Raw genomic sequence first — 26,159 nt, 5'->3', positions numbered from 1 at the left:
GATGCAGTAGATGGTATAGAGTACAGTATATACATATGAGATGAGTAATGTAGGGTATGTAAACATTATATAAAGTGGCATTGTTTAAAGTGACTAGTGATACATTTATTAGATCCAATATTCCCATTATTAAAGTGGCTTGAGTTGAGTTAGTATGTTGGCAGCAGCCACTCAATGTTAGTGATGGCTGTTTAACAGTCTGATGGCCTTGAGATAGAAGCTGTTTTTCAGTCTCTCGGTCCCAGCTTTGATGCACCTGTACTGACCTCACCTTCTGGATGATAGCAGGGTGAACAGGCAGTGGCTCGGGTGGTTGTTTGTTGTCCTTGATGATCTTTTTGGCCTTCCTGTGACATCGGGTGGTGTAGGTGTCCTGGAGGGCAGGTAGTTTGTCCCCGGTGATGCGTTGTGCAGACCTCACTACCCTCTGGAGAGCCTTACGGTTGTGGGCAGAGCAGTTGCCATACCAGGCGGTGATACAGCCCGACAGGATGCTCTTGTACCATCCAAACTGCTGTGAAATATATTTTCCATAACCAAAAATATTGTATTTTCAGCTGGTGTACAAAACCGAAAGTAAAAGACGCAAAAAACTAAACTTAAGAACTGGAAGCACTGCAATAGCACACATAGAACATATCTACAGCTTCTTAGACTTGCTTTCAATGACAGATCTATAACTACATTTCTATGTGAATTTGTTCAAGTCACCCGGAAAGATACATATTGCAGCTTTAACTGTGTCCATTTTTTTTTTTTTACAAATATTTCCTGAGCTTTCCTAGATACACCACAGAAACTTAAATTGTATTCCTTATGATTTATTTTTTGACTGTCTGATTTGACATTTATGTGTTATTCAATATGTTTCTATGGGCTATAGTAGTAAAGGCCAAATTAAATATTTTGTCAATAAAAAATTATATATTGTTGATACCTACAGTGGTCTTACAATTGAAAATCAAATAGGTAAATGATCCTACCCCCCAAAGGCTTAGACGTCTAGTGGTTAAAGTTCATTTCCTACTGAGCAGACATAAGCAGTGTTTACCGTGAATGCAGTCTCCGCTAACTCGGGAACATTGCGTTTCAATTTTAATCACACTGTAACGCTGAACTTCAGCGAAACAGATTGAATCCAGCCCCTAATGTGATCAGTGTCTACTACTGTTCACTGATTTAACCTCTACTCATGTAAACACACTGACCTTAATTGTGAGTAGACATGTAACTGCACCGCCCTGCAAGGTGAGGAGGCTAAACATTCCTAACAGGAACAATGAAAGTCTTCAATAGGAAATGGCCATGAACACTGAAGTCTGTCTGTGGGCGTTCTAGGTTGGTTTTGTCCTTGATGATTTGGTTTGTGTAAATATATATATATATTCACTTCACACACACCCACAAAAAACCTGTGCACACACACACTAAAACACACAACGCGATGTTCCAAGGAATAAAACTTTTAATCACACACAAAAAAGGGGGTTTATAATTCAACAGCCTGAAGACATAATAAAGACTGTAAATTGCACTTATACATTTTCATAAAAACAAAATAAATCACAAATAAAAAGCAGGCTTTTAATGTATACATTTCTTTCATAAGAAACATCTTCAAAACTGTACATGAAGCTTTTCACAAAGCAGTTGGATCCTCTGTTTCAGAAATGTTCATCGTTCACATCTTCTACACATCAGTTCCAGAGAGGGTCTGCTACATTAGAAACCTCACATCGTCTGACTGTTGATGTACGTCTCAGAGAATGGAAGTCTGAGAACATTCCAATGGAACGTCAACAGTTTTAGAACATTCCAGAACGGTCTTAGAACATTCCGGAACAGGCTATGAACATTCCACAACAACAACAACGTTGGCTTTGAGAAATTAGTCCAACAGTTGCAATGCTGCTTGGCAACATTCAGGAGCACCAGAGCAGGAAGACAGTAGGATCAGAAGGTATCTGTGTGTTGGCCAGTCTGTCTGTCCATCTGTCTGTCTGCCCCCCTCTCAGTTAGTGTCCACGTTAGGCTCAGACCTGGGTCTGCTGTCCATTCCGGAAGAGGCCTGTTGTTGTGGGTGTGGCCGGGTAGCTCCCTGACACTCAGTCTGTGTCCACATGACAGGGGTTAGTCCCACTCTGCTCTGCCTCCTGGTACAGTCTGAGGAAGTCCTTGTATCTCGGGGCACACCCCATCCAGGCCTCCCCGAACCTTACGCTCCCCGTGAACAGGAAGTCTCCGTCCCCCTTCCCCGGGCCGGGCCTCACCCCACACTGCCTGGGCATCCTCACCCTGCCTGTCCACCTCCTCACTCTCACTCCCCCTGACACAAACACCTTAGTCTTCTGTCTGTACAGGCGGCTTATCGCCACGGTGACCGACAACTGCTCCGTCTCCTGCTCCACCCCCTGGATGGTGCCCCTCCCCACTGCAGAGAGGAGGAGAGGAGAGTGATAATATATGTTAGAATACTACAGTACAGTATACTGATACAGTATAACAAATACTACAGCACAGTATACTTATAAAGTATAAAGTATAACAAATACTACAGTATACTGATACATTATAACAAATACTACAGCACAGTATATTGATACAGTATAACAAATACTACAGTATACTGATACATTATAACAAATACTACAGCCCAGTATACTTATAAAGTATAAAGTATAACAAATACTACAGTATACTGATACATTATAACAAATACTACAGTACAGTATACTGATACAGTATAACAAATACTACAGCACAGTATAAAGATACAGTATAAAGTATAACAAATACTACAGTACAATACAAACTCTGCCATAACCACAAGAGTAACATTTCACATTTAAAGGTTAAAGGTTGTAACTTTGTGTGCAACCCAACCAAATGCACATAGAAATATGAGTTAAAGATCTGTCATTCTCATTGAAAGCAAGTGTAATAAGCAGTAGATCAGTTAGCAACCAGAAAACTGTCGTTTTAACCTACTGTACCTTTAATAAGTATACATAAAAGGATGCATAAAGGGTTTGTAAATTGTTCTTACCAAAGTCGCTGGTGCAGACTGCTAACAGCACCTCAGCATCACTGCAGGGCTGACAGGGAGCTGTGGAGAGAGAAGAGACAGAGAAGGATGAGTCCCGGGACAAAAGACAGAGAGAGAGAGAAAGAAGAGATGAGCTGCAGGACAAAAGACAGACAGTTCTACCAGGGATCAAAGTGAGGCCTTCATTATTTAATGTCATACAACCCTATCAAAAAGTAGCCATCAACTCTAGCACTTAACTTCCAACTACTTCAAAAAACAGTCACACAGCAGGTCATTGAAGACACGTGCCGCACACGCACAGGAAGTGGGCTGTGGCCCGTAGGGAGGCACGTGCTGTAATTCATTTCAGCTCTCCCAGATGGTTGCTTATTTACCCAGCAGCCCAGGCAGAACAGGCAGGCCAACAGGGAGGCAGTAGGACGGGAGTCTCCTGTCATGGACTATGACTTTATACCAAACAGAGAGGGCCTGGTCCTGTCTGTCTGTCTGTCTGTCTGTCTGTCTGTCTGTCTGAGGTACAGGACAGGGGCTACTCATTAAACAGGCCTGGTGCTGGGGGAGGATGTGTGGGGTAGGGGGAGGATGGGGTGTGTGGGGGAGGATGGGAGAGGTGAGGGGGAGGATGGGGTGTGAGGGGGAGGGAGGATGGGGGAAGTGAGGGGAAGAAATGGGGGAGGTGAGGGGAGGACAGGTGTGAGGGGGAGGTGGCTGCCCCAGGAGGCACCTCACAGGCTACAGAAACCACCCCCCCAACACACCCTGCCTGACACTCCAAAACCAATGACAACCAGATGCCCAGGATGAGGAAAGACAAGGCTAAGCTGACCTGGTCTGGCTGGCTGGCTGGCTGGCTGCACATGGTGTCTTTCTACAAAGTCCACTGGGAACAGACGTTTACGATGTTGACCTCATGTTCACATAGTTGTAGGCCTGGTTTTGACCTCATGTAAACATGGTTACAGGCCTGGTTTTGACCTCATGTAAACATGGTTACAGGCCTGGTTTTGACCTCATGTAAACATGGTTACAGGCCTGGTTTTGACCTCATGTAAACATGGTTACAGGCCTGGTTTTGACCTCATGTAAACATGGTTACAGGCCTGGTTTTGACCTCATGTAAACATGGTTACAGGCCTGGCTTTGACCTCATGTAAACATGGTTACAGGCCTGGCTTTGACCTCATGTAAACATGGTTACAGGCCTGGTTTTGACCTCATGTAAACATGGTTACAGGCCTGGTTTTGACCTCATGTAAACATGGTTACAGGCCTGGTTTTGACCTCATGTAAACATGGTTACAGGCCTGGTTTTGACCTCATGTAAACATGGTTACAGACCTGGTTTTGACCTCATGTAAACATGGTTACAGGCCTGGTTTTGACCTCATGTAAACATGGTTACAGGCCTGGTTTTGACCTCATGTAAACATGGTTACAGGCCTGGTTTTGACCTCATGTAAACATGGTTACAGGCCTGGTTTTGACCTCATGTAAACATGGTTACAGGCCTGGTTTTGACCTCATGTAAACATGGTTACAGGCCTGGCTTTGACCTCATGTAAACATGGTTACAGGCCTGGCTTTGACCTCATGTAAACATGGTTACAGGCCTGGTTTTGACCTCATGTAAACATGGTTACAGGCCTGGTTTTGACCTCATGTAAACATGGTTACAGGCCTGGTTTTGACCTCATGTAAACATGGTTACAGGCCTGGTTTTGACCTCATGTAAACATGGTTACAGACCTGGTTTTGACCTCATGTAAACATGGTTACAGGCCTGGTTTTGACCTCATGTAAACATGGTTACAGGCCTGGTTTTGACCTCATGTAAACATGGTTACAGGCCTGGTTTTGACCTCATGTAAACATGGTTACAGGCCTGGTTTTGACCTCATGTAAACATGGTTACAGGCCTGGTTTTGACCTCATGTAAACATGGTTACAGGCCTGGTTTTGACCTCATGTAAACATGGTTACAGGCCTGGTTTTGACCTCATGTAAACATGGTTACAGGCCTGGTTTTGACCTCATGTAAACATGGTTACAGGCCTGGTTTTGACCTCATGTAAACATGGTTACAGGCCTGGTTTTGACCTCATGTAAACATGGTTACAGGCCTGGTTTTGACCTCATGTAAACATGGTTACAGGCCTGGCTTTGACCTCATGTAAACATGGTTACAGGCCTGGCTTTGACCTCATGTAAACATGGTTACAGACCTGGTTTTGACCTCATGTAAACATGGTTACAGGCCTGGTTTTGACCTCATGTAAACATGGTTACAGGCCTGGTTTTGACCTCATGTAAACATGGTTACAGGCCTGGTTTTGACCTCATGTAAACATGGTTACAGGCCTGGTTTTGACCTCATGTAAACATGGTTACGGCCTGGTTTTGACCACATGTAAACATGGTTACAGGCCTGGTTTTGACCTCATGTAAACATGGTTACAGGCCTGGCTTTGACCTCATGTAAACATGGTTACAGGCCTGGCTTTGACCTCATGTAAACATGGTTACAGGCCTGGCTTTGACCTCATGTAAACATGGTTACAGGCCTGGTTTTGACCTCATGTAAACATGGTTACGGCCTGGTTTTGACCTCATGTAAACATGGTTACAGGCCTGGCTTTGACCTCATGTAAACATGGTTACAGACCTGGTTTTGACCTCATGTAAACATGGTTACAGGCCTGGTTTTGACCTCATGTAAACATGGTTACAGGCCTGGTTTTGACCTCATGTAAATATGGTTACAGGCCTGGTTTTGACCTCATGTAAACATGGTTACAGACCTGGTTTTGACCTCATGTAAACATGGTTACAGACCTGGTTTTGACCTCATGTAAACATGGTTACAGACCTGGTTTTGACCTCATGTAAACATGGTTACAGGCCTGGTTTTGACCTCATGTAAACATGGTTGTAAACATGCTTATAGACCTGGTTGTGACCTCATGTAAACAGAAGGGAAAGAGAGAGGGAGCGTTTAGAGGGTGGGGTAGTGGTCCGGTTATCCTCAATACTGACTGACTGGCTGGCTGACTGACTGGCTGGCTGGCTGACTGGCTGGCAGGCTGACTGGCTGGCTGTGTATTCTGTCTGTTAGCCCAAGTGGACTAAACACTTCCTCTCTCTCACAGGGCTGAGAACAACTCTCTATTCAAACAGTCCAGTGAAATAATATCAAGAACACATTCTAATTCAAGGATTCACATGAACAGATATATCTGTTACATTCAGATATAAAAATGGTAACACTTTACATACTGGATAAAAACTAATGATTAGCAGTCTTTAAAGTACTTACAAGCCCTATATAAAGTAGACCTTGGTGTTACTGAAACGAGAGCCCCATCTCTACAGCCCTGCGCTGCTCTGCCACCTCTGACCTGTCCACAAACCACTTACAGACGAGACCATGACCCTGAGGCATGTTTCCAGACAGCGAGATTATTTTTTAGACAGGTTTGTCTGAAGTCCAGATTGAGGTCACTGAGGAGGGGGTGAGGGGAGGGTGAGTTGAAGAGGCGTTGAGGGGAGGGTGAGGAGGGGTCAGAGGTTACCCAGCCACAGGCTCAGGGGCTTAGGAACAGCTGGAGAGGAGGGTGACATCAGAGTACCGACCTCACACCCCTCGTCCCCAGGGCAACGAGTAGGGAGCAGGGCCTTTAATGAGAGGAATGAGGCTGCCACCATAGCATCAGAGAACCTCTAGGATATGGTGCACCACAGGCTCCAAACCCTGACCCTGGGATCTATCCCAAATGGCACCCTATTCCCTTTATACTGCACTACTTTCACCAGGCCCTTAGGGGATAGGTTGCCATTTGCAAGGCAGCTCCAGTTGTTGAAGCTAGGTGCTCTCCTCTCTCTCTCTCTGGTCTCCCTTTCTCTCTCTCTGGTCTCCCTCTCTCTCTCTCTCTCTCTCTCTCTCTCTCTCTCTCTCTCTCTCTCTCTCTCTCTCTCTCTCTCTCTCTCTCTCTCTCTCTCTCTCTCTCTCTCTCTCTCTCTCTCTCTCTGGTATCCTTCTCTCTCTCTCTCTGGTATCCTTCTCTCGCTCTCTGGTATCCTTCTCTCTCTCTCTGGTATCCTTCTCTCTCTCTCTCTCTCTCTCTGGTATCCTCTCTCTCTCTCTCTCTCTGGTATCCTTCTCTCTCTCTCTGGTATCCTTCTCTCTCTCTGGTATCCTTCTCTCTCTCTCTCTCTCTGGTATCCTTCTCTCTCTCTCTCTGGTATCCTTCTCTCTCTCTCTGGTATCCTTCTCTCTCTCTCTGGTATCCTTCTCTCTCTCTCTGGTATCCTTCTCTCTCTCTCTGGTATCCTTCTCTCTCTCTCTGGTATCCTTCTCTCTCTCTCTGGTATCCTCCTCTCTCTCTCTGGTATCCTTCTCTCTCTCTCTCTCTCTGGTATCCTCTCTCTCTCTCTCTGGTATCCTCCTCTCTCTCTCTGGTATCCTTCTCTCTCTCTCTGGTATCCTCCTCTCTCTCTCTGGTATCCTTCTCTCTGGTATCCTTCTCTCTCTCTCTCTGGTATCCTTCTCTCTCTCTCTCTCTCTGGTATCCTTCTCTCTCTCTCTCTGGTATCCTTCTCTCTCTCGGTCTCCTCTCTCTCTGGTCTCTCTCTCTGCTCTCCTTCTCTCTCTCTCTGGTATCCTTCTCTCTCTCTCTCTCTGGTATCCTTCTCTCTCTCTCTCTCTGGTATCCTTATCTCTCTCTCTCTCTGGTATCCTTCTCTCTCTCTCTCTCTCTGGTATCCTTCTCTCTCTCTCTCTCTGGTATCCTTCTCTCTCTCTCTCTGGTATCCTTCTCTCTCTCTCTGGTATCCTTCTCTCTCTCTCTGGTATCCTTCTCTCTCTCTCTCTGGTATCCTTCTCTCTCTCTCTCTGGTATCCTTCTCTCTCTCTCTGGTATCCTTCTCTCTCTCTCTCTGGTATCCTTCTCTCTCTCTCTGGTATCCTTCTCTCTCTCTCTGGTATCCTTCTCTCTCTCTCTGGTATCCTTCTCTCTCTCTCTGGTATCCTTCTCTCTCTCTCTGGTATCCTTCTCTCTCTCTCTGGTATCCTCTCTCTCTCTCTCTCTCTCTCTCTGGTATCCTTCTCTCTGGTATCCTTCTCTCTCTCTCTCTGGTATCCTTCTCTCTGGTATCCTTCTCTCTCTCTCTCTGGTATCCTTCTCTCTCTCTCTCTGGTATCCTTCTCTCTCTCTGGTATCCTCTCTCTCTCTCTCTCTCTCTCTCTCTCTCTCTCTCTCTGGTATCCTTCTCTCTGGTATCCTTCTCTCTCTCTCTCTGGTATCCTTCTCTCTCTCTGGTATGCTCTCTCTCTCTCGCTCTCTCTCTCTCTGGTATCCTTCTCTCTGGTATCCTTCTCTCTGGTATCCTCTCTCTCTCTGGTATCCTTCTCTCTCTCTCTGGTATCCTTCTCTCTCTCTCTGGTATCCTTCTCTCTCTCTCTGGTATCCTTCTCTCTCTCTCTGGTATCCTTCTCTCTCTCTCTGGTATCCCTCTCTCTCTCTGGTATCCCTCTCTCTCTCTGGTATCCCTCTCTTTCTCTCTGGTATCCCTCTCTCTCTCTCTGGTATCCCTCTCTCTCTCTCTGGTATCCCTCTCTCTCTCTCTGGTATCCCTCTCTCTCTCTCTGGTATCCCTCTCTCTCTCTCTGGTATCCCTCTCTCTCTCTCTCTCTCTCTGGTATCCCTCTCTGGTATCCCGCTCTCTCTCTCTGGTATCCCCCTCTCTCTCTCTCTGGTATCCCCCTCTCTCTCTCTGGTATCCCCCTCTCTCTCTCTGGTATCCCTCTCTCTCTCTCTGGTATCCCTCTCTCTCTCTCTCTGGTATCCCTCTCTGGTATCCTCTCTCTCTCTCTGGTATCCTTCTCTCTCTCTCTGGTATCCTTCTCTCTCTCTCTCTGGTATCCCTCTCTCTCTCTGGTATCCCTCTCTCTCTCTGGTATCCCTCTCTCTCTCTGGTATCCCTCTCTCTCTCTGGTATCCCTCTCTCTCTCTCTGGTATCCCCCTCTCCCTCTCTGGTATCCCCCTCTCCCTCTCTGGTATCCCCCTCTCCCTCTCTGGTATCCCCCTCTCTCCTCTCTGGTATCCCCCTCTCTCTCTCTCTGGTATCCCCCTCTCCCTCTCTGGTATCCTTCTCTCTCTCTCTCTCTGGTATCCCTCTCTCTCTCTCTCTGGTATCCCCCTCTCTCTCTCTCTGGTATCCCCCTCTCTCTCTCTCTGGTATCCCCCTCTCTCTCTCTCTCTGGTATCCCCCTCTCTCCCTCTCTGGTATCCCCCTCTCTCTCTCTCTGGTATCCCCCTCTCTCTCTCTCTGGTATCCCCCTCTCTCTCTCTCTGGTATCCCCCTCTCTCTCTCTCTGGTATCCCCCTCTCTCTCTCTCTGGTATCCCCCTCTCTCTCTCTCTGGTATCCCCCTCTCTCTCTCTCTGGTATCCCCCTCTCTCTCTCTCTGGTATCCCCCTCTCTCTCTCTCTGGTATCCCTCTCTCTCTGGTATCCCTCTATGTCTCTCTCTGGTATCCCTCTATGTCTCTCTCTGGTATCCCTCTCTCTCTCTCTCTGGTATCCCTCTCTCTCTCTGGTATCCCTCTCTCTCTCTCTCTGGTATCCCTCTCTCTCTCTCTCTGGTATCCCTCTCTCTCTCTCTCTGGTATCCCTCTCTCTCTCTCTCTGGTATCCTCTCTCTCTCTCTCTGGTATCCTTCTCTCTCTCTCTCTGGTATCCTTCTCTCTCTCTCTCTGGTATCCTTCTCTCTCTCTCTCTGGTATCCTCCTCTCTCTCTCTGGTATCCTCCTCTCTCTCTCTGGTATCCTCCTCTCTCTCTCTCTGGTATCTCTCTCTCTCTCTCTGGTATCTCTCTCTCTCTCTCTGGTATCTCTCTCTCTCTCTCTGGTATCCTTCTCTCTCTCTCTGGTATCCTTCTCTCTCTCTCTCTGGTATCCTTCTCTCTCTCTCTCTGGTATCCTTCTCTCTCTCTCTCTGGTATCCTTCTCTCTCTCTCTCTGGTATCCTTCTCTCTCTCTCTCTGGTATCCTTCTCTCTCTCTCTCTGGTATCCTTCTCTCTCTCTCTCTGGTATCCTTCTCTCTCTCTCTCTGGTATCCTTCTCTCTCTCTCTCTGGTATCCTTCTCTCTCTCTCTCTGGTATCCTTCTCTCTCTCTCTCTGGTATCCTTCTCTCTCTCTCTCTGGTATCCTTCTCTCTCTCTCTCTGGTATCCTTCTCTCTCTCTCTCTGGTATCCTTCTCTCTCTCTCTCTGGTATCCTTCTCTCTCTCTCTCTGGTATCCTCCTCTCTCTCTCTCTCTCTCTGGTATCCTTCTCTCTCTCTCTCTGGTATCCTTCTCTCTCTCTCTCTGGTATCCTTCTCTCTCTCTCTCTGGTATCCTTCTCTCTCTCTCTCTGGTATCCTTCTCTCTCTCTCTCTGGTATCCTTCTCTCTCTCTCTCTCTGGTATCCTTCTCTCTCTCTCTCTGGTATCCTTCTCTCTCTCTCTCTGGTATCCTTCTCTCTCTCTCTCTGGTATCCTTCTCTCTCTCTCTCTGGTATCCTTCTCTCTCTCTCTCTGGTATCCTTCTCTCTCTCTCTCTGGTATCCTTCTCTCTCTCTCTCTGGTATCCTTCTCTCTCTTTCTCTCTGGTATCCTTCTCTCTCTCTCTCTCTGGTATCCTTCTCTCTCTCTCTCTCTCTGGTATCCTCCTCTCTCTCTCTGGTATCCTCCTCTCTCTCTCTCTGGTATCCTCCTCTCTCTCTCTGGTATCCTCCTCTCTCTCTCTGGTATCCTTCTCTCTCTCTCTGGTATCCTTCTCTCTCTCTCTGGTCGGCGCTCAGATGTCAGACATGAAACGTTGCCACAGGAATGGCCTGGCATGATCTGAGTCGGAGTCAGCTTTCTCAACCCAGCCAAACACACGCTGTACTGCTCCCATCTCAACCACTTCACAGAGAGGGGATGGAGGGATGGGAAGAGCGGTGGAGGGAAGGAGAGGGGGAGATGGTGTCCCCAGCTGCAACATCTGGTCCCAGATGCATTCTCCTCTGATGGAGGGCAGCTCAGCAATACCACCCCTCTCTGATCACAACCACTACAGAAGGACGGTGGAAGAGAGGGGAGACAGGACGCATAGATGAAGGGAAGAGGAATGAAAGACAAGAGTAGACAGTGGGAGAAATATAGATGTAGGAAAGATATATATATAGAGAGAAGGCAGTGAAAGAGAGGAGGCAGAGAAAAGGGAGAAAGCGTGAGGAATAAAGTTCCTTCTCTCAACATCTGGTGTGAGATACATTCTAGAGAGATGGAGAGAGCAACTCAATCCCAGCAGAGCAGGTCTGACAGAGACAACTGGAAAGAAGTGGAGAAAAACAAACAGGGAGAGAGAGACAGAGAGGGAGACCAGAGAGAGAGAGAGGGAGACCAGAGAGAGAGAGAGGGAGACCAGAGAGAGAGAGAGGGAGACCAGAGAGAGAGAGAGGGAGACCAGAGAGAGAGAGAGGGAGACCAGAGAGAGAGAGAGGGAGACCAGAGAGAGAGAGAGGGAGACCAGAGAGAGAGAGGGAGACCAGAGAGAGAGAGACAGAGGAGACCAGAAAGAGAGAGAGACCAGAGAGAGAGACAGAGAGACAGAGGAGACCAGAGAGAGAAGGAGACCAGAGAGAGAGAGAGAGAAGGAGACCAGAGAGAGAGAGAGACCAGAGAGAGAGAGACCAGAGAGAGAGAGGGAGACCAGAGAGAGAGGAGACCAGAGAGAGAGAGAGGGAGACCAGAGAGAGAGAGAGGGAGACCAGAGAGAGAGAGGGAGACCAGAGAGAGAGAGACAGAGGAGACCAGAAAGAGAGTGAGAGAGAGCGAGAGAGAGAAGGAGACCAGAGAGAGACAGAGAGAGAGAGAGAGAGACCAGAGAGAGACAGAGAGAGAACAGAGAGAGAGACAGAGAGAGAGAAGGAGACCAGAGAGAGAGAGAGAGAGAGACAGAGAGAGAGAAGGAGACCAGAGAGAGAGAGAGAGAGAGAGAGAGAGAGAAGGAGACCAGAGAGAGAGAGAGGAGACCAGAGAGAGAGAGAGACCAGAGAGAGAGAGGGAGACCAGAGAGAGAGAGAGACCAGAGAGAGAGAGGGAGACCAGAGAGAGAGAGAGAGAGACCAGAGAGAGAGAGAGACCAGAGAGAGAGAGAGAGAGAGACCAGAGAGAGAGAGAGAGAGAGAGAGAGAGAGAGAGACCAGAGAGAGAACCAGAGAGAGAGAGAGAGAGAGACCAGAGAGAGAGAGAGACCAGAGAGAGAGAGAGACCAGAGAGAGAGAGAGAGAGAGACCAGAGAGAGAGAGACCAGAGAGAGAGAGAGAGAGAGAGAGAGACCAGAGAGAGAGAGAGAGACCAGAGAGAGAGAGAGAGAGACCAGAGAGAGAGAGAGAGAGAGAGACCAGAGAGAGAGAGAGACCAGAGAGAGAGAGAGACCAGAGAGAGAGAGAGACCAGAGAGAGAGAGAGAGAGAGAGAGAGAGAGAGAGAGAGAGAGAGAGAGAGAGAGAGAGAGAGAGACCAGAGAGAGAGAGAGAGAGAGCCAGAGAGAGAGAGAGAGACCAGAGAGAGAGAGAGCCAGAGAGAGAGAGACCAGAGAGAGAGAGACCAGAGAGAGAGAGAGAGAGAGAGAGAGAGAGACCAGAGAGAGAGAGAGACCAGAGAGAGAGAGAGACCAGAGAGAGAGAGAGAGACCAGAGAGAGAGAGAGAGACCAGAGAGAGAGAGAGAGACCAGAGAGAGAGAGAGAGACCAGAGAGAGAGAGAGAGCCAGAGAGAGAGAGAGAGAGACCAGAGAGAGAGAGACCAGAGAGAGAGAGACCAGAGAGAGAGAGACCAGAGACAGAGAGACCAGAGACAGAGAGACCAGAGAGAGAGAGAGAGAGACCAGAGAGAGAGAGAGAGAGACCAGAGAGAGAGAGAGAGACCAGAGAGAGAGAGAGAGACCAGAGAGAGAGAGAGACCAGAGAGAGAGAGAACAGAGCCAAACAAGTGCAGTCAGATCACCAAGCCCTCTAGACCCTGCTGCCGAGTCGACGACAAGACCACGGGCTCCCCCCTCCCTCCCTCCCTCTCCCCCTGGGCTAGGGTCCTATCGCCACATCACACCACAAGCTCATGCCACAGAAGCACAGTGCAGGAAACCAAGCTGGTCATAACAACCCTGAGCGTTAGACTACTATATTAGAACCTGGTCCCAGAAGCACGATATTAAGCCCAACCTGAGCCAACTACACTATCTACAACCATTAGACCACTGTGTTAGATCCCCTACATTAAGACCAACTACACTATCTACAACCATTAGACCACTGTGTTAGAACCCCTACATTAAGACCAACTACACTATTTACAACCATTAGACCACTGTGTTAGATCCCCTACATTAAGACCAACTACACTATCTACAACCATTAGACCACTGTGTTAGATCCCCTACATTAAGACCAACTACACTATCTACAACCATTAGACCACTGTGTTAGATCCCCTACATTAAGACCAACTACACTATCTACAACCATTAGACCACTGTGTTAGATCCCCTACATTAGGTCCTGACTGTTTATCAGTCTCTATCTGCCCGTTGTGCCAGCTGATTATGCAGGATATGAACATGTGTCCCCAGAAAGCAGTAGAAACAGATGTGAGGTAGATAGAACTCATACGACTCCTTAGTGTGGAAGAAAATACCAGTCTCTCTGGTTTGGATCTCCTCCCAGCCAGGAGTCATGCAGGGTTGGCAGGTACACAGCATGACGAAAACACACCTCTGTTTTTAGAGTGAGGCCCTCTCCGTTTGACTGTAGCCCTCTATACAGACAAACCAGGGTACTGTAGGGAGTCAGTGGTTCGCTATGAAACACTCCCCCCAAGTCAACTCACAGCCATGATACACCGGCTTCATAACACTGACTTGTGGGAAGGGAACTGCGAAATGTCATACAATTGTCAGCGTAACATAATATTACAAAAAACAACACTGAGATTCAGACTTTCTTCAGTGGAAAGAGAAATAAACTGAAGATTGAATATCAAAAATGATTTGGAATAGTTTTTCTTGTAAATACAGATCTACAAACGGAGATGTTTTCACCAGCAGATGGCTGCATTCAGTACAGAACTACGTCCTGACTACAGACACTAAGACAAAGAAAACCACTTCCTAGTCAGTCAATTAAACTGTCAGCTGAATGGCCAGTTGACCCTCTGATCGACCTCCGTCTGGATAAGTCACCTGGAATAGTCAGGATATGGTGCCTAATGTCATTGAAACAAAACTTAAAGGGATAGGTCACCAAAATGACAACATTAGTTAGATGGTTCCTTTCCTTGAACGTAGTCTCTGGGCCAACCAGGAGAGTCTGATCCACTGTTAGGATTTGTCTACTTAGCCACTGCCATCAACTGCCATCAAAGGGGAAGTTGAGGATTTTACACCTTGATGCTAGCTGGTTCCTCACTCTGAAAGTAGTCTGTGGACCAGGTGAAACTAGCATCCATGGTTCAGTTGTCTGTCATCAGCCACTACAAACTTCAGTTAACTTTAGGCAAAGAGTTTCTAAACTAGCAACATCGCAAGACTTCCGGGCATGCTTGTGAAACAGACCAAACAGACCAGGTTTGGGGTTTGGGGTTCGAGAAGTCAATGAGAAGTTCATTTTGTGGTTTTGTTTCTCTAAATCTAAAGGCACAACCTAGACTGGAGACAATGTCTTAAATAGTTGAACATGTTATTACTCCAACGTTGTGAAAGTGACAAACTGACACACTTTCATTGGTCAAAAACAACTTTATATCAAAGGAGTGCCTAGATAGTTTGTGTGTGTGTTGGTATTGATATGTAGGCTGTGTGTATTGATATTGATATGTAGGCTGTGTGTATTGGTATTGATATGTAGCCTGTGTGTATTGATATGTAGGCTGTGTGTATTGGTATTGATATGTAGGCTGCGTGTATTGGTATTGACATGTAGGCTGCGTGTATTGGTATTGACATGTAGGCTGCGTGTATTGATATGTAGGCTGCGTGTGTTGGTATTGATATGTAGGCTGCGTGTGTTGGTATTGATATGTAGGCTGCGTGTGTTGGTATTGATATGTAGGCTGCGTGTATTGGTATTGATATCAAGGCTGTGTGTATTGATATGTAGGCTGTGTGTATTGGTATTGATATCAAGGCTGTGTGTGTTGGTATTGATATGTAGGCTGTGTGTATTGGTATTGATATCAAGGCTGTGTGTGTTGGTATTGATATGTAGGCTGCGTGTATTGGTATTGATATGTAGGCTGCGTGTGTTAGTATTGATATGTAGGCTGCGTGTATTGGTATTGATATGTAGGCTGTGTGTATTGATATGTAGGCTGTGTGTATTGATATGTAGGCTGTGTGTATTGATATGTAGGCTGTGTGTATTGATATGTAGGCTGTGTGTATTGATATGTAGGCTGTGTGTGTTGGTATTGATATGTAGGCTGTGTGTGTTGGTATTGATATGTAGGCTGTGTGTGTTGGTATTGATATGTAGGCTGTGTGTGTTGGTATTGATATGTAGGCTGTGTGTGTTGGTATTGATATGTAGGCTGTGTGTGTTGGTATTGATATGTAGGCTGTGTGTGTTGGTATTGATATGTAGGCTGTGTGTGTTGGTATTGATATGTAGGCTGTGTGTGTTGGTATTGATATGTAGGCTGTGTGTGTTGGTATTGATATGTAGGCTGTGTGTGTTGGTATTGATATGTAGGCTGTGTGTGTTGGTATTGATATGTAGGCTGCGTGTGTTGGTATTGATATGTAGGCTGCGTGTGTTGGTATTGATATGTAGGCTGCGTGTATTGGTATTGATATGTAGGCTGCGTGTATTGGTATTGATATGTAGGCTGCGTGTGTTGGTATTGATATGTAGGCTGCGTGTGTTGGTATTGATATGTAGGCTGTGTGTATTGGTATTGATATGTAGGCTGTGTGTGTTGATATGTAGGCTGTGTGTATTGGTATTGATATGTAGGCTGCGTGTATTGGTATTGATATGTAGGCTGTGTGTATTGATATGTAGGCTGTGTGTATTGATATGTAGGCTGCGTGTGTTGGTATTGATATGTAGGCTGCGTGTGTTGGTATTGATATGTAGGCTGCGTGTGTTGGTATTGATATGTAGGCTGCGTGTGTTGGTATTGATATGTAGGCTGTGTGTGTTGGTATTGATATGTAGGCTGCGTGTGTTGGTATTGATATGTAGGCTGTGTGTGTTGGTATTGATATGTAGGCTGTGTGTGTTGATATGTAGGCTGTGTGTGATTGATATGTAGGCTGCGTGTGTTGGTATTGATATGTAGGCTGCGTGTGTTGGTATTGATATGTAGGCTGTGTGTATTGGTATTGATATGTAGGCTGCGTGTGTTGGTATTGATATGTAGGCTGTGTGTGTTGATATGTAGGCTGCGTGTGTTGGTATTGATATGTAGGCTGCGTGTGTTGGTATTGATATGTAGGCTGTGTGTGTTGGTATTGATATGTAGGCTGTGTGTGTTGGTATTGATATCAAGGCTGTGTGTGTTGGTATTGATATGTAGGCTGTGTGTGTTGATATGTAGGCTGTGTGTGTTGGTATTGATATGTAGGCTGTGTGTGTTGGTATTGATATGTAGGCTGTGTGTATTGATATGTAGGCTGTGTGTATTGGTATTGATATGTAGGCTGTGTGTATTGGTATTGATATGTAGGCTGTGTGTGTTGGTATTGATATCAAGGCTGTGTGTGTTGGTATTGATATGTAGGCTGTGTGTGTTGATATGTAGGCTGTGTGTGTTGGTATTGATATGTAGGCTGTGTGTGTTGGTATTGATATGTAGGCTGTGTGTGTTGGTATTGATATGTAGGCTGCGTGTGTTGGTATTGATATGTAGGCTGTGTGTGTTGGTATTGATATGTAGGCTGTGTGTGTTGGTATTGATATCAAGGCTGTGTGTGTTGGTATTGATATGTAGGCTGCGTGTGTTGGTATTGATATGTAGGCTGCGTGTGTTGGTATTGATATCAAGGCTGTGTGTGTTGGTATTGATATGTAGGCTGTGTGTGTTTATTATTTTTTTTCTACACATGAGCTTCGATAGCCAACGTTGCCATGACATTGTGAATGCGAATTTCTACTGGAGAAGCAGTTTAAGCTTCATAATGTACCGTCTTTGCTTTAGCCATACTGAACTTCCCCTTTAATGACCAAAGCAACAACAATAAGAATGTATCTTACCAGACAGTGCTCTAGCCATACTGAACTTCCCCTTTAATGACCAAAGCAACAACAATAAGAATGTATCTTACCAGACAGTGCTTTAGCCATACTGAACTTCCCCTTTAATGACCAAAGCAACAACAATAAGAGTGTATCTTACCAGACAGTGCTTTAGCCATACTGAACTTCCCCTTTAATGACCAAAGCAACAACAATAAGAGTGTATCTTACCAGACAGTGCTTTAGCCATACTGAACTTCCCCTTTAATGACCAAAGCAACAACAATAAGAATGTATCTTACCAGACAGTGCTTGTGGCTCCATCCCAGTCAAGGCTCCAGCTCCAGCCCCGGTCCTCTCTGTAACCAGCTCATACTGGAACGAGGTGATCCTCTTACTGATGTCTCTGTGAGGTATGGCCTCTATGAACAGAGACCCCTCCTGGATGCTGAAGCAGGTCACCTTCCCCTGGGCCTGGTCCTGCTCCCTCAGCAGCAGGCGCAGCTTCCCGGCCCGGTCCAGGTAGATGTTAGCCCCGTGGGAGTCCCTAGAGGGCTTGATGCAGACGGAGAGACGCGCGGCTGCTGGGGACAGGGTGTTGGGCCTCAGGTTGACGATGACGGCCCCTGTAGGGTACAGCCAGTCGAGGGAACCCTGGGAACAACGTAGGTAGACCTGCTCCACATCACGGGTGTGGCCCTCATGGGTTAGACCACTGGAAGTGAAGGGGGGGGAGGGGGAGAGGTCAACAACACATCATACACAGAGACATGGTCACACTCCCAACACACTTGTGATAGGTGTGAAAGAATGATACATTTGGTCTGAAGAAAAACATTTTTGTTTTTTTTGGGGGGGGAGAAATGCCAACCATGAACCACTGTCTGTGACTGCCTGTACAACAGTCTGAAAGGGTCTGTATGAATATAGAACAGAGCATAAGATAACCAGTCTTTCACCAGCCAGGGACCGAGCAAAAAAAAAAATAGGCCTATAACTTGGCAAAATAACAGAAAATGTCAGCTTTCTACTGGTAACCTTTTCTGAAATCCAGCGCAGCTTCAAAGGGAAATAGCAGCTCTTCACGTGATCATGTCCTGCCTCTGATCATACTCAACAGGCAGACTACAGACTGCAGCTCTGTGCTTCAAATGGAACCCTATTCCCTATATAGGGCTCTGGACTAAAGGAGTGCACTGTATAGGGAATAGCGGCCCGGGTCAAAACTAGTGGACTACATAGGGAATAGGCTAAGTGTGTGTGTTGCCTGGTGGTTTAATATCCTTAGACAAAGTGTTAAGACTCCTGCGGCTCCGTGCGCTGCACACGGCCGGCAGCATGACCAGTCACGAGCCGCCCTGCCTCGACATGGCTCAACTGACCTCAGCCCCAACACACACGTCTATATGGCACATTGTTCCTTCTGGACTCAGTGCTCTGGCAACACACGACTGACTGCCTGGCAGGCTGCCTCAGGGTCGGAGAGAGGGGAGGGGGAGTCTAGAGACAGAAGTGGATGAACGGAGAGGAGAGGGACAGACTCACAGGCTACATCCCAAATTGCACCCTATTCCCTATATAGTGCCATAGGCCCTGGTCAAAGGTAGTAAACTGTATAGGGAATACGATGCCATTTTGGACACAGTGGAGTTGACTTAGACAACCAACGGCAGCAACAGTAACCAGGCTGCCAGGAGCCTCTGCTGAATGCAGGTCAATCAGCCAAACCTCCCCTTGCTGCCGGGACAAAAGGACTGGAAGAGACTTGTCCGGGCAGCACTCTGGACAGGACCGACCCCTTGGCGCCAAACAGACAGACAGCACCACCAAACCACTCACTATACATACACACAGTGACAGTCAGTGTCTAAAAATGGAACCCTATTCCCTATTTAGTGCACTAGTCATGACCAGGGCCCATAACCCTATTCCCTATATAGTGCACTAGTCATGACCAGGGCCCATAACCCTATTCCCTATTTAGTGCACTAGTCATGACCAGGGCCCATAACCCTATTCCCTATTTAGTGCACTAGTCATGACCAGGGCCCACAAGGCTCTCTAAGGGAATAGGGAACCATTTGGGATGCTAACACAGAATGTAATGCATAATTGTTGAAGTCTTAGACTAGGCCCAAATCTGTCGTTCATATAATTTATAATCTGAAGTCCTAGACTAGGCCCAAGTCTGTCGTTCATATAATTTATAATCTGAAGTCCTAGACTAGGCCCAAGTCTGTCATTCATAATCTGAAGTCCTAGACTAGGCCCAAGTCTCTCATTCATAATCTGAAGTCCTAGACTAGGCCCAAATCTGTCATTCATAATCTGAAGTCCTAGACTAGGCCCAAGTCTGTCGTTCAAAGCCAAGCCAAGCTGTAAGGCAGGAAACTAGCAGTCTATTACCATATGGGCGCCATGCCAACAGCAACAGGCTGGTGGTTTGATGTTCTTGGTAGGAATGACCCAATTTAAAATGAAAACGAGATGGTGAAATATGAATAAGGCCCATTGAAGTGAGGACCAGAGGAGGGCACATGTTGGTCATCATAACCCAACCAGCCTCTCCTCTCCTCTCCTCACCACATTCTCTTTAATTAACTCAGTTTAACTCTTCCACCGTTTCTAGTCTGCATGTAATTAGAAGAGATTACCTGAGAGGAGAGGTAATGTGCAACAGATTCATTGGTACAGGCTCAAAGTAACTGCTTATTAAGACAACTCCTCAGCTGGCTTAGAAGGGGAAACCACTTTCTCTTCATGCCACTGCACTTCACCCAATTTCACCCACTAGGTTTTATTTATTTATTTAACCAGGTAGGCCAGTTGAGAACAAGTTCTCATTTACAACCGTGACCTGGCCAAGATAAAGCAAAGCAGTGCAACACAAACAGCACAGAGTTACACAAAAACAAATGTACAGTCAATAACACAATAGAAAAGTCTATATACAGTGTGTGCAAATTAAGTAAGATTAGGGAGGTAAGGCAATAAATAGGCCATAGTGGCGAAATAATTACAATTTAGCAATTAAACACTGGAGTGATAGATGAGCAGAAGATGAATGCGCAAGTAGAGATACTGGGGTGAAAAGGAGCAAAACAATAAATAACAATATGGGGATGAGGTAGTTGGGTAAGATATTTACAGATGGGCTATGTACAGGTGCAATGATCTGTAAGCTGCCTCCAGCTTCAGTGATTTTTGCAATTCGTTCCAGTCATTGGCAGCAGAGAACTGGAAGGAAAGGCGGCCAAAGTAGGAATTGGCTTTGGGGCTGATCAGTGAAATATACCTGCTGGAGCGTGTGCTACGGTTGGGTGTTGCTATGGTGACCAGTGAGCGGAGATAAGGTGGGGCTTTACCTAGCAAAGACTTACAGATGACCTGGAGCCAGTGGGTTTGGCGATGAATATGAAGCGAGGGCCAGCCAACGAGAGCATACAGGTCGCAGTGGTGGGTAGTATATGGGGCTTTGGTGACAAAACGGATGGCACTGTGATAGACTGCATCCAATTTGCTGAGTAGAGTGTTGGAGGCTATTTTGTAAATGACATCGCCGAAGTCAAGGATCGGTAGGATAGTCAGTTTTACGAGGGTATGTTTGGCAGCATGAGTGAAGGATGCTTTGTTGCGAAATAGGAAGCCAATTCTAGATTTAATTTTGGATTGGAGATGCTTAATGTGAGTCTGGAAGGAGAGTTTACAGTCTAACCAGACACCTAGGTATTTATAGTTGTCCACATATTCCGAACCGTCCAGAGTAGTGATGCTAGACCGGCGGGCAGGTGCGGGCAGTGATCGGTTGAAGAGCATGCATTTAGTTTTACTTGCATTTAAGAGCAGTTGGAGGCCATGGAAGGAGAGTTGTATGGCATTGAAGCTCGTCTGGAGGTTTGTTAACACAGTGTCCAAAGAAGGGCCAGAAGTATACAGAATGGTGTCGTCTGCGTAGAGGTGGATCAGAGAATCACCAGCAGCAAGAACGACATCATTGATGTATACAGAGAAAAGAGTCAGCCCGAGAATTGAACCCTGTGGCACCCCCATAGAGACTGCCAGAGGTCCGAACAACAGGCCATCCGATTTGACACACTGAACTGTGTCTGAGAAGTAGTTGGTGAACCAGGTGAGGCAGTCATTTGAGAAACCAAGGCTGTTGAGTCTAACAATAAGAATGCTGTGATTGACAGAGTTGAAAGCCTTGGCCAGGTCGACGAATATGGCTGCACAGTATTGTCCTTTATTGATGGTGGTTATGATATCGTTTAGGACCTTGAGTGTGGCTGAGGTGCACCCATGACCAGCTCGGAAACCAGATTGCGGAGAAGGTACAGTGGGATTCCAAATGGTCGGTGATTTGTTTGTTGTCTTGGCTTTCGAAGACCTTAGAAAGGCAGGGTAGGAGAGATATAGGTCTATAGCAGTTTGGGTTTAGGGTGTCTCCCCCTTTGAAGAGGGGGATGACCGCAGCAGCTTTCCAATCTTTAGGGATCTCAGACGATACGAAAGACAGGTTGAACAGGCTAGTAATATTGGCTGCAACAATTGCGGCGGATAATTTTAGAAAGAGAGGGTCCAGATTGTCTACCTCAGCTGATTTGTAGGGGTCCAGATTTCGCAGCTCTTTCAGAACATCAGCTATCTGGATTTGGATGAAGGAGAAGTTGGGGAGGTTTGGGCAAGTTGCTGTGGGGGGTGCAGAGCTGTTGACCGGGGTAGGGGTAGCCAGGTGGAAAGCATGACCAGCCGTAGAAAAATGCTTATTGAAATTCTCGATTATCGTTGTTTTATTGGTAGTGACAGTGTTGCAGTGGGAGGAGGTGCTCTGATTCTCCATGGACTTTACAGTGTCCCAGAACTTTTTGGAGTTTATGCTACAGGATGCAAATTTCTGTTTGAAAAAGCTAGCCTTAGTTTTCCTAACTGCCTGTGTATACTGGATGCATACAAGAGCTGTCAGGTCTGGAGTGAACCACAGGCTATATCTGTTATTAGTCAACTTTTTTTGGAATGGGCATGCTTATTTAAGATGGTGAGGAAAGCACTTTTAAAGAATAACCAGGCATCCTCTACTGACGGAATGAGGTCAATATCCTTCCAGGATACCCGGGCCAGGTCGATTAGAAAGGCCTGCTCGCTGAAGTGTTTTAGTGAGTGTTTGACAGAGTTGAGTGTCGGTAGTTTGACCGCTGACCCATTACGGATGCAGGCAATGTGGCAGTGATCGCTGAGATCTTGGTTGAAAACAGCAGAGGTGTATTTGGAGGGCAAGTTGGTTAGGATGATATCTATGAGGGTGTCCGTGTTTACGGATTTAGGGTTGTACCTGGTAGGTTCCATGATAATTTTTGTGATATTGAGGGCATCTAGCTCAATTTGTAGGACGGCCGGGGTGTTAAGCATATCCCAGTTTAGGTCACCTAACAGTACAAACTCTGAAGATAAATGGCGGGTGGTTCATTTACATATGGTGTCCATGGCAACAGCTGGGGGCTGAGGGGGGTCTATAACAAGCAGCAACAGTGAGAGACTTATTTCTGGAAAGGTGGATTTTTAAAAGTAGAAGCTCAAACTGTTTGGGCACAGACCTGGATAGCATGACCGAACTCTGCAGGCTAACTCCACCCCCTTTGGCAGTTCTATCTTGGTGGAAAACATTGTTGGGGATGGACATATCTGAATTTTTGGTGGCCTTCCTAAGCAAAGATTCAGACACGGCTAGGACATCAGGGTTGGCAGAGTGTGCTAAAGCAGTGAAAAAAACTAACTTAGGGAGGAGGCTTCTGATGTTAACATGCATGAAACCAAGTCTTTTACGGTAACAGAAGTCAACAAATGAGAGCGCCTGGGGAATAGATGTAGTACTGGGGGCTACAGGGCCTGGGTTAACCTCTACATCACGAGAGGAACAGAGGAGGAGTACGATAAGGGTACGGCTAAAGGCTATAAGAACTGGTTGTCTAGTGCATTCTGAACAGAGAATAAAAGGAGCAGATTTATGGCGTGGTAGAATAGATTCAAGGCATAATGTACAGACAATGGTATGGTAGGATGTGAGTACAGTGGAGGTAAACCTATGCGTTGGGTGACGATGAGAGAGGTTTCGTCTCTGGAGGCATCAGTTAACCTAGGTGTGGTCTCCGCATGTGTGTGGAGTGGGACGAAAGAGCTATCTAAGGCATTTTGAGGGGGACTGAGGGCTCTACAGTGAAATAAAACAATAAAAACTAGCCAAGACAGCAGTAGACAAGGCATATTGACGTTAGAGAGAGGCATAAAGCAATCACAGGTGTTGATCAGGAGAGGTAAGACAACAACTGGTAAATGACGGAGAATGGGCAGAGCTGGTCAGTTAGGTACGTACAGGACCTGAGTTCCAGCCTGGGGCCAACAGGTAAACAAAATGAGATTGTCTGTAATAGATTATTTTTAACCCTCTAGATTGTCTGTAATACATGATTTTTAACCCACTAGATTGTCTGTAATAGATTATTTTTAACCCACTAGATTGTCTGTAATACATTATTTTTAACCCACTAGATTGTCTGTAATAGATTATTTATGATGACAAATAATGTTTTTACCTCTATAACATCAGCATTTATTTGTATTTATTTATTTAACTAGGCAAGTCAGTTAAGAACAAATTCTTATTGACAATGACGGCCTACCCCCAGCAGTAATTTAATACCTACATTGAGCATAATGTCATGTGTTGTCATGTGCTTCTGCCATGCTATGTTGTTGTCTTAGCTCTCTCTTTATGTACTGTTGTGTTGTTTCTCTTGATGTGATGTGTGTTTGGTCCTATATTTTTATTTAATTTATTTATATTTTAATCCCAACCCCGCAGGAGGCCTTTTGCCTTTTGGTAGGCCGTCATTGTAAATAAGAATTTGTTCTTCACTGACTTGCCTAGTTAAATAAAGGTTCAATAAAATAAATAAATAAAATATTAGAGGCATTAACAAAGTGTCAAACTTCATGAGGTGCCAAAATCAAGTACTAAAGCCTCTTACTATGTCACTATTTAAGCCATGGTGATGCTTCTAAAAAGAGTGACTAGAATTTTAGAACAAGTGAAGGGAAGTAAGAACCGAAAGGGAAAAGTTGCCTTGTGTGCTCAGTTGAGATGTAGAAATGTATACAAGGTAGCCTGTTATAGACGTTGTGAGGAGCCACCTCAAACTGTACTTTTACTGATGCTGGGTGGCTAGGCTATCACTGTGTTCATTCATGAAACAATGTAGACATTTCCACTTGATCATATCAACATTAAACGTGATCCTAAAAGTGGTCCTTATTAGAACGCTTCAGGTTGAAAAAAGGGTCAATTTCAGTTTAATGTGAATGCTTTAAAATATCATTTCATTTTAAAGTAATAATCTCAAAACCATGATCATGTTGTGAACATAAAATAAAGACAAAAACATCTCGCGCTTGGAGTCCTTGACAGAAGTAGCATTCCTCAGACCTGACTCAAGGTGACCATTCAGTAAGAGGGAAACATTTGTGTAATTCACCTCTCTGGAGAGAATGGATAACACATTCTCTATTTAGTTTATTACATTATAACAATCTCTAAACCAGTCGGCCTTGGATAAAAACACTGACGCATTCACCGTTCTGTAACTTTCATTTCCACAAAACGAAGCATTCAAATCTAAATGGTAGCCTACAAATAGTTGGTCTGCACAGCTCCTCTTCAATTCGACCATTATGAGCAAGCAGTTCATGAAATAATGAAAGTTATAAAGAACTCTCACCTGCCCTTCCAACTACACTGGTCGCTGGAGTATTGAGAGAACGCTATCCGACACAGCAGGATAACCGATAACAAGTATGCTAAAGTCGGTGTCAGCATGTTTAATCCCACCGCAGTTGCTCCGAGCGCAACACTTTCCTTCTTCTCAACTAAAACAACCGAATCCACCCGCGTAACTCCAACGACATAACGTCCCCATCGGTTCTGGTCGTCTGTTGAAATGTCTTCGAATGTTGTTTTCTTCCCGTAAAAGCCAGTAGAACCGTGAAAAAAGCGTTAGTTCACTTAGAACCATCCACCATATCGTAACGTACATCGGCCAGGGGCTTCTTGAATTCCTCTAGTGGAAGTTCAGAGTGAATTTCTCTGCTCCGAGGTCTTCTCCACGTCACTCCCCTTCACCAAGCACGCCTGCGCAATGCATTCTCCGATAGATCTTGGAAGTATGTTTCTACAATTACAAAATCTCACCGAGGCTAGTATCTACTTACTAGAAATTGATAAATGATACATTCCGAAGTCTACAGTCGAAATAACCCACCGGTGAAAGTTTGGGTAAATTGACTGAGTAATCTGTGGTTCATTATCTCAAATTTTTCCTTTCCAAAAGTGCCCCTTATCATTCCAATTCCACTTGATATTTGTTGTCAGTCATTCGTTATGATGACATATGTGGGTACAACCATATTTTTGTTACATTTGATTGGCTGTCATAAATATATGTGGGTACAACTATATTGTTCTGTTACATTTGATGGGCTGTCATAAATATAGTCCTCTGGGAAGTTTTTCTTTTGAAACAAGATATAAGTGTTTTTCCACTGAACTACACACACACACACACACACACACACACACACACACACACACACACACACACACACACACAATCATATATATTTTTTATCTGAAACCCGTTAGACAGGAAGCTACAGCTGTTTGAGACAAGGAAACTAGAGCTGTTTGAGACAAGAGAAGCTAGAGCTATTTGAGACAAGGGAAGCTAGAGCTGTTTGAGACAAGGGAAGCTAGAGCTGTTTGAGACAAGGGAAGCTAGAGCTGTTTGAGACAAGAGAAGCTAGA

At 45.7% G+C, this 26,159-nt stretch overlaps 1 protein-coding gene across 1 annotated transcript; it reads right to left on the bottom strand.

The window, feature by feature from the left end:
* Positions 1-1,447: 1,447 nt before the first annotated feature.
* Positions 1,448-25,458, bottom strand: metrnla (meteorin like, glial cell differentiation regulator a). The gene is made up of 4 exons (XM_014194489.2): positions 25,078-25,458; positions 17,611-18,023; positions 3,047-3,106; positions 1,448-2,431 (listed from the first exon to the last, which is right to left on the bottom strand). The coding sequence occupies exons 1-4, from the start codon at positions 25,173-25,175 to the stop codon at positions 2,106-2,108; spliced, it is 897 nt and encodes a 298-aa protein (XP_014049964.1). The 5' UTR covers positions 25,176-25,458; the 3' UTR covers positions 1,448-2,105.
* Between the last annotated feature and the right edge of the window lie 701 nt (positions 25,459-26,159).

The sequence above is a fragment of the Salmo salar genome, chromosome ssa03, assembly GCF_905237065.1.
Source record: "Salmo salar chromosome ssa03, Ssal_v3.1, whole genome shotgun sequence".
NCBI classification, from domain to species: Eukaryota; Metazoa; Chordata; class Actinopteri; order Salmoniformes; family Salmonidae; genus Salmo; species Salmo salar.
Note: the sequence above shows the minus strand (reverse complement) of the source record. Positions and strands in the feature narration are given on the sequence as shown.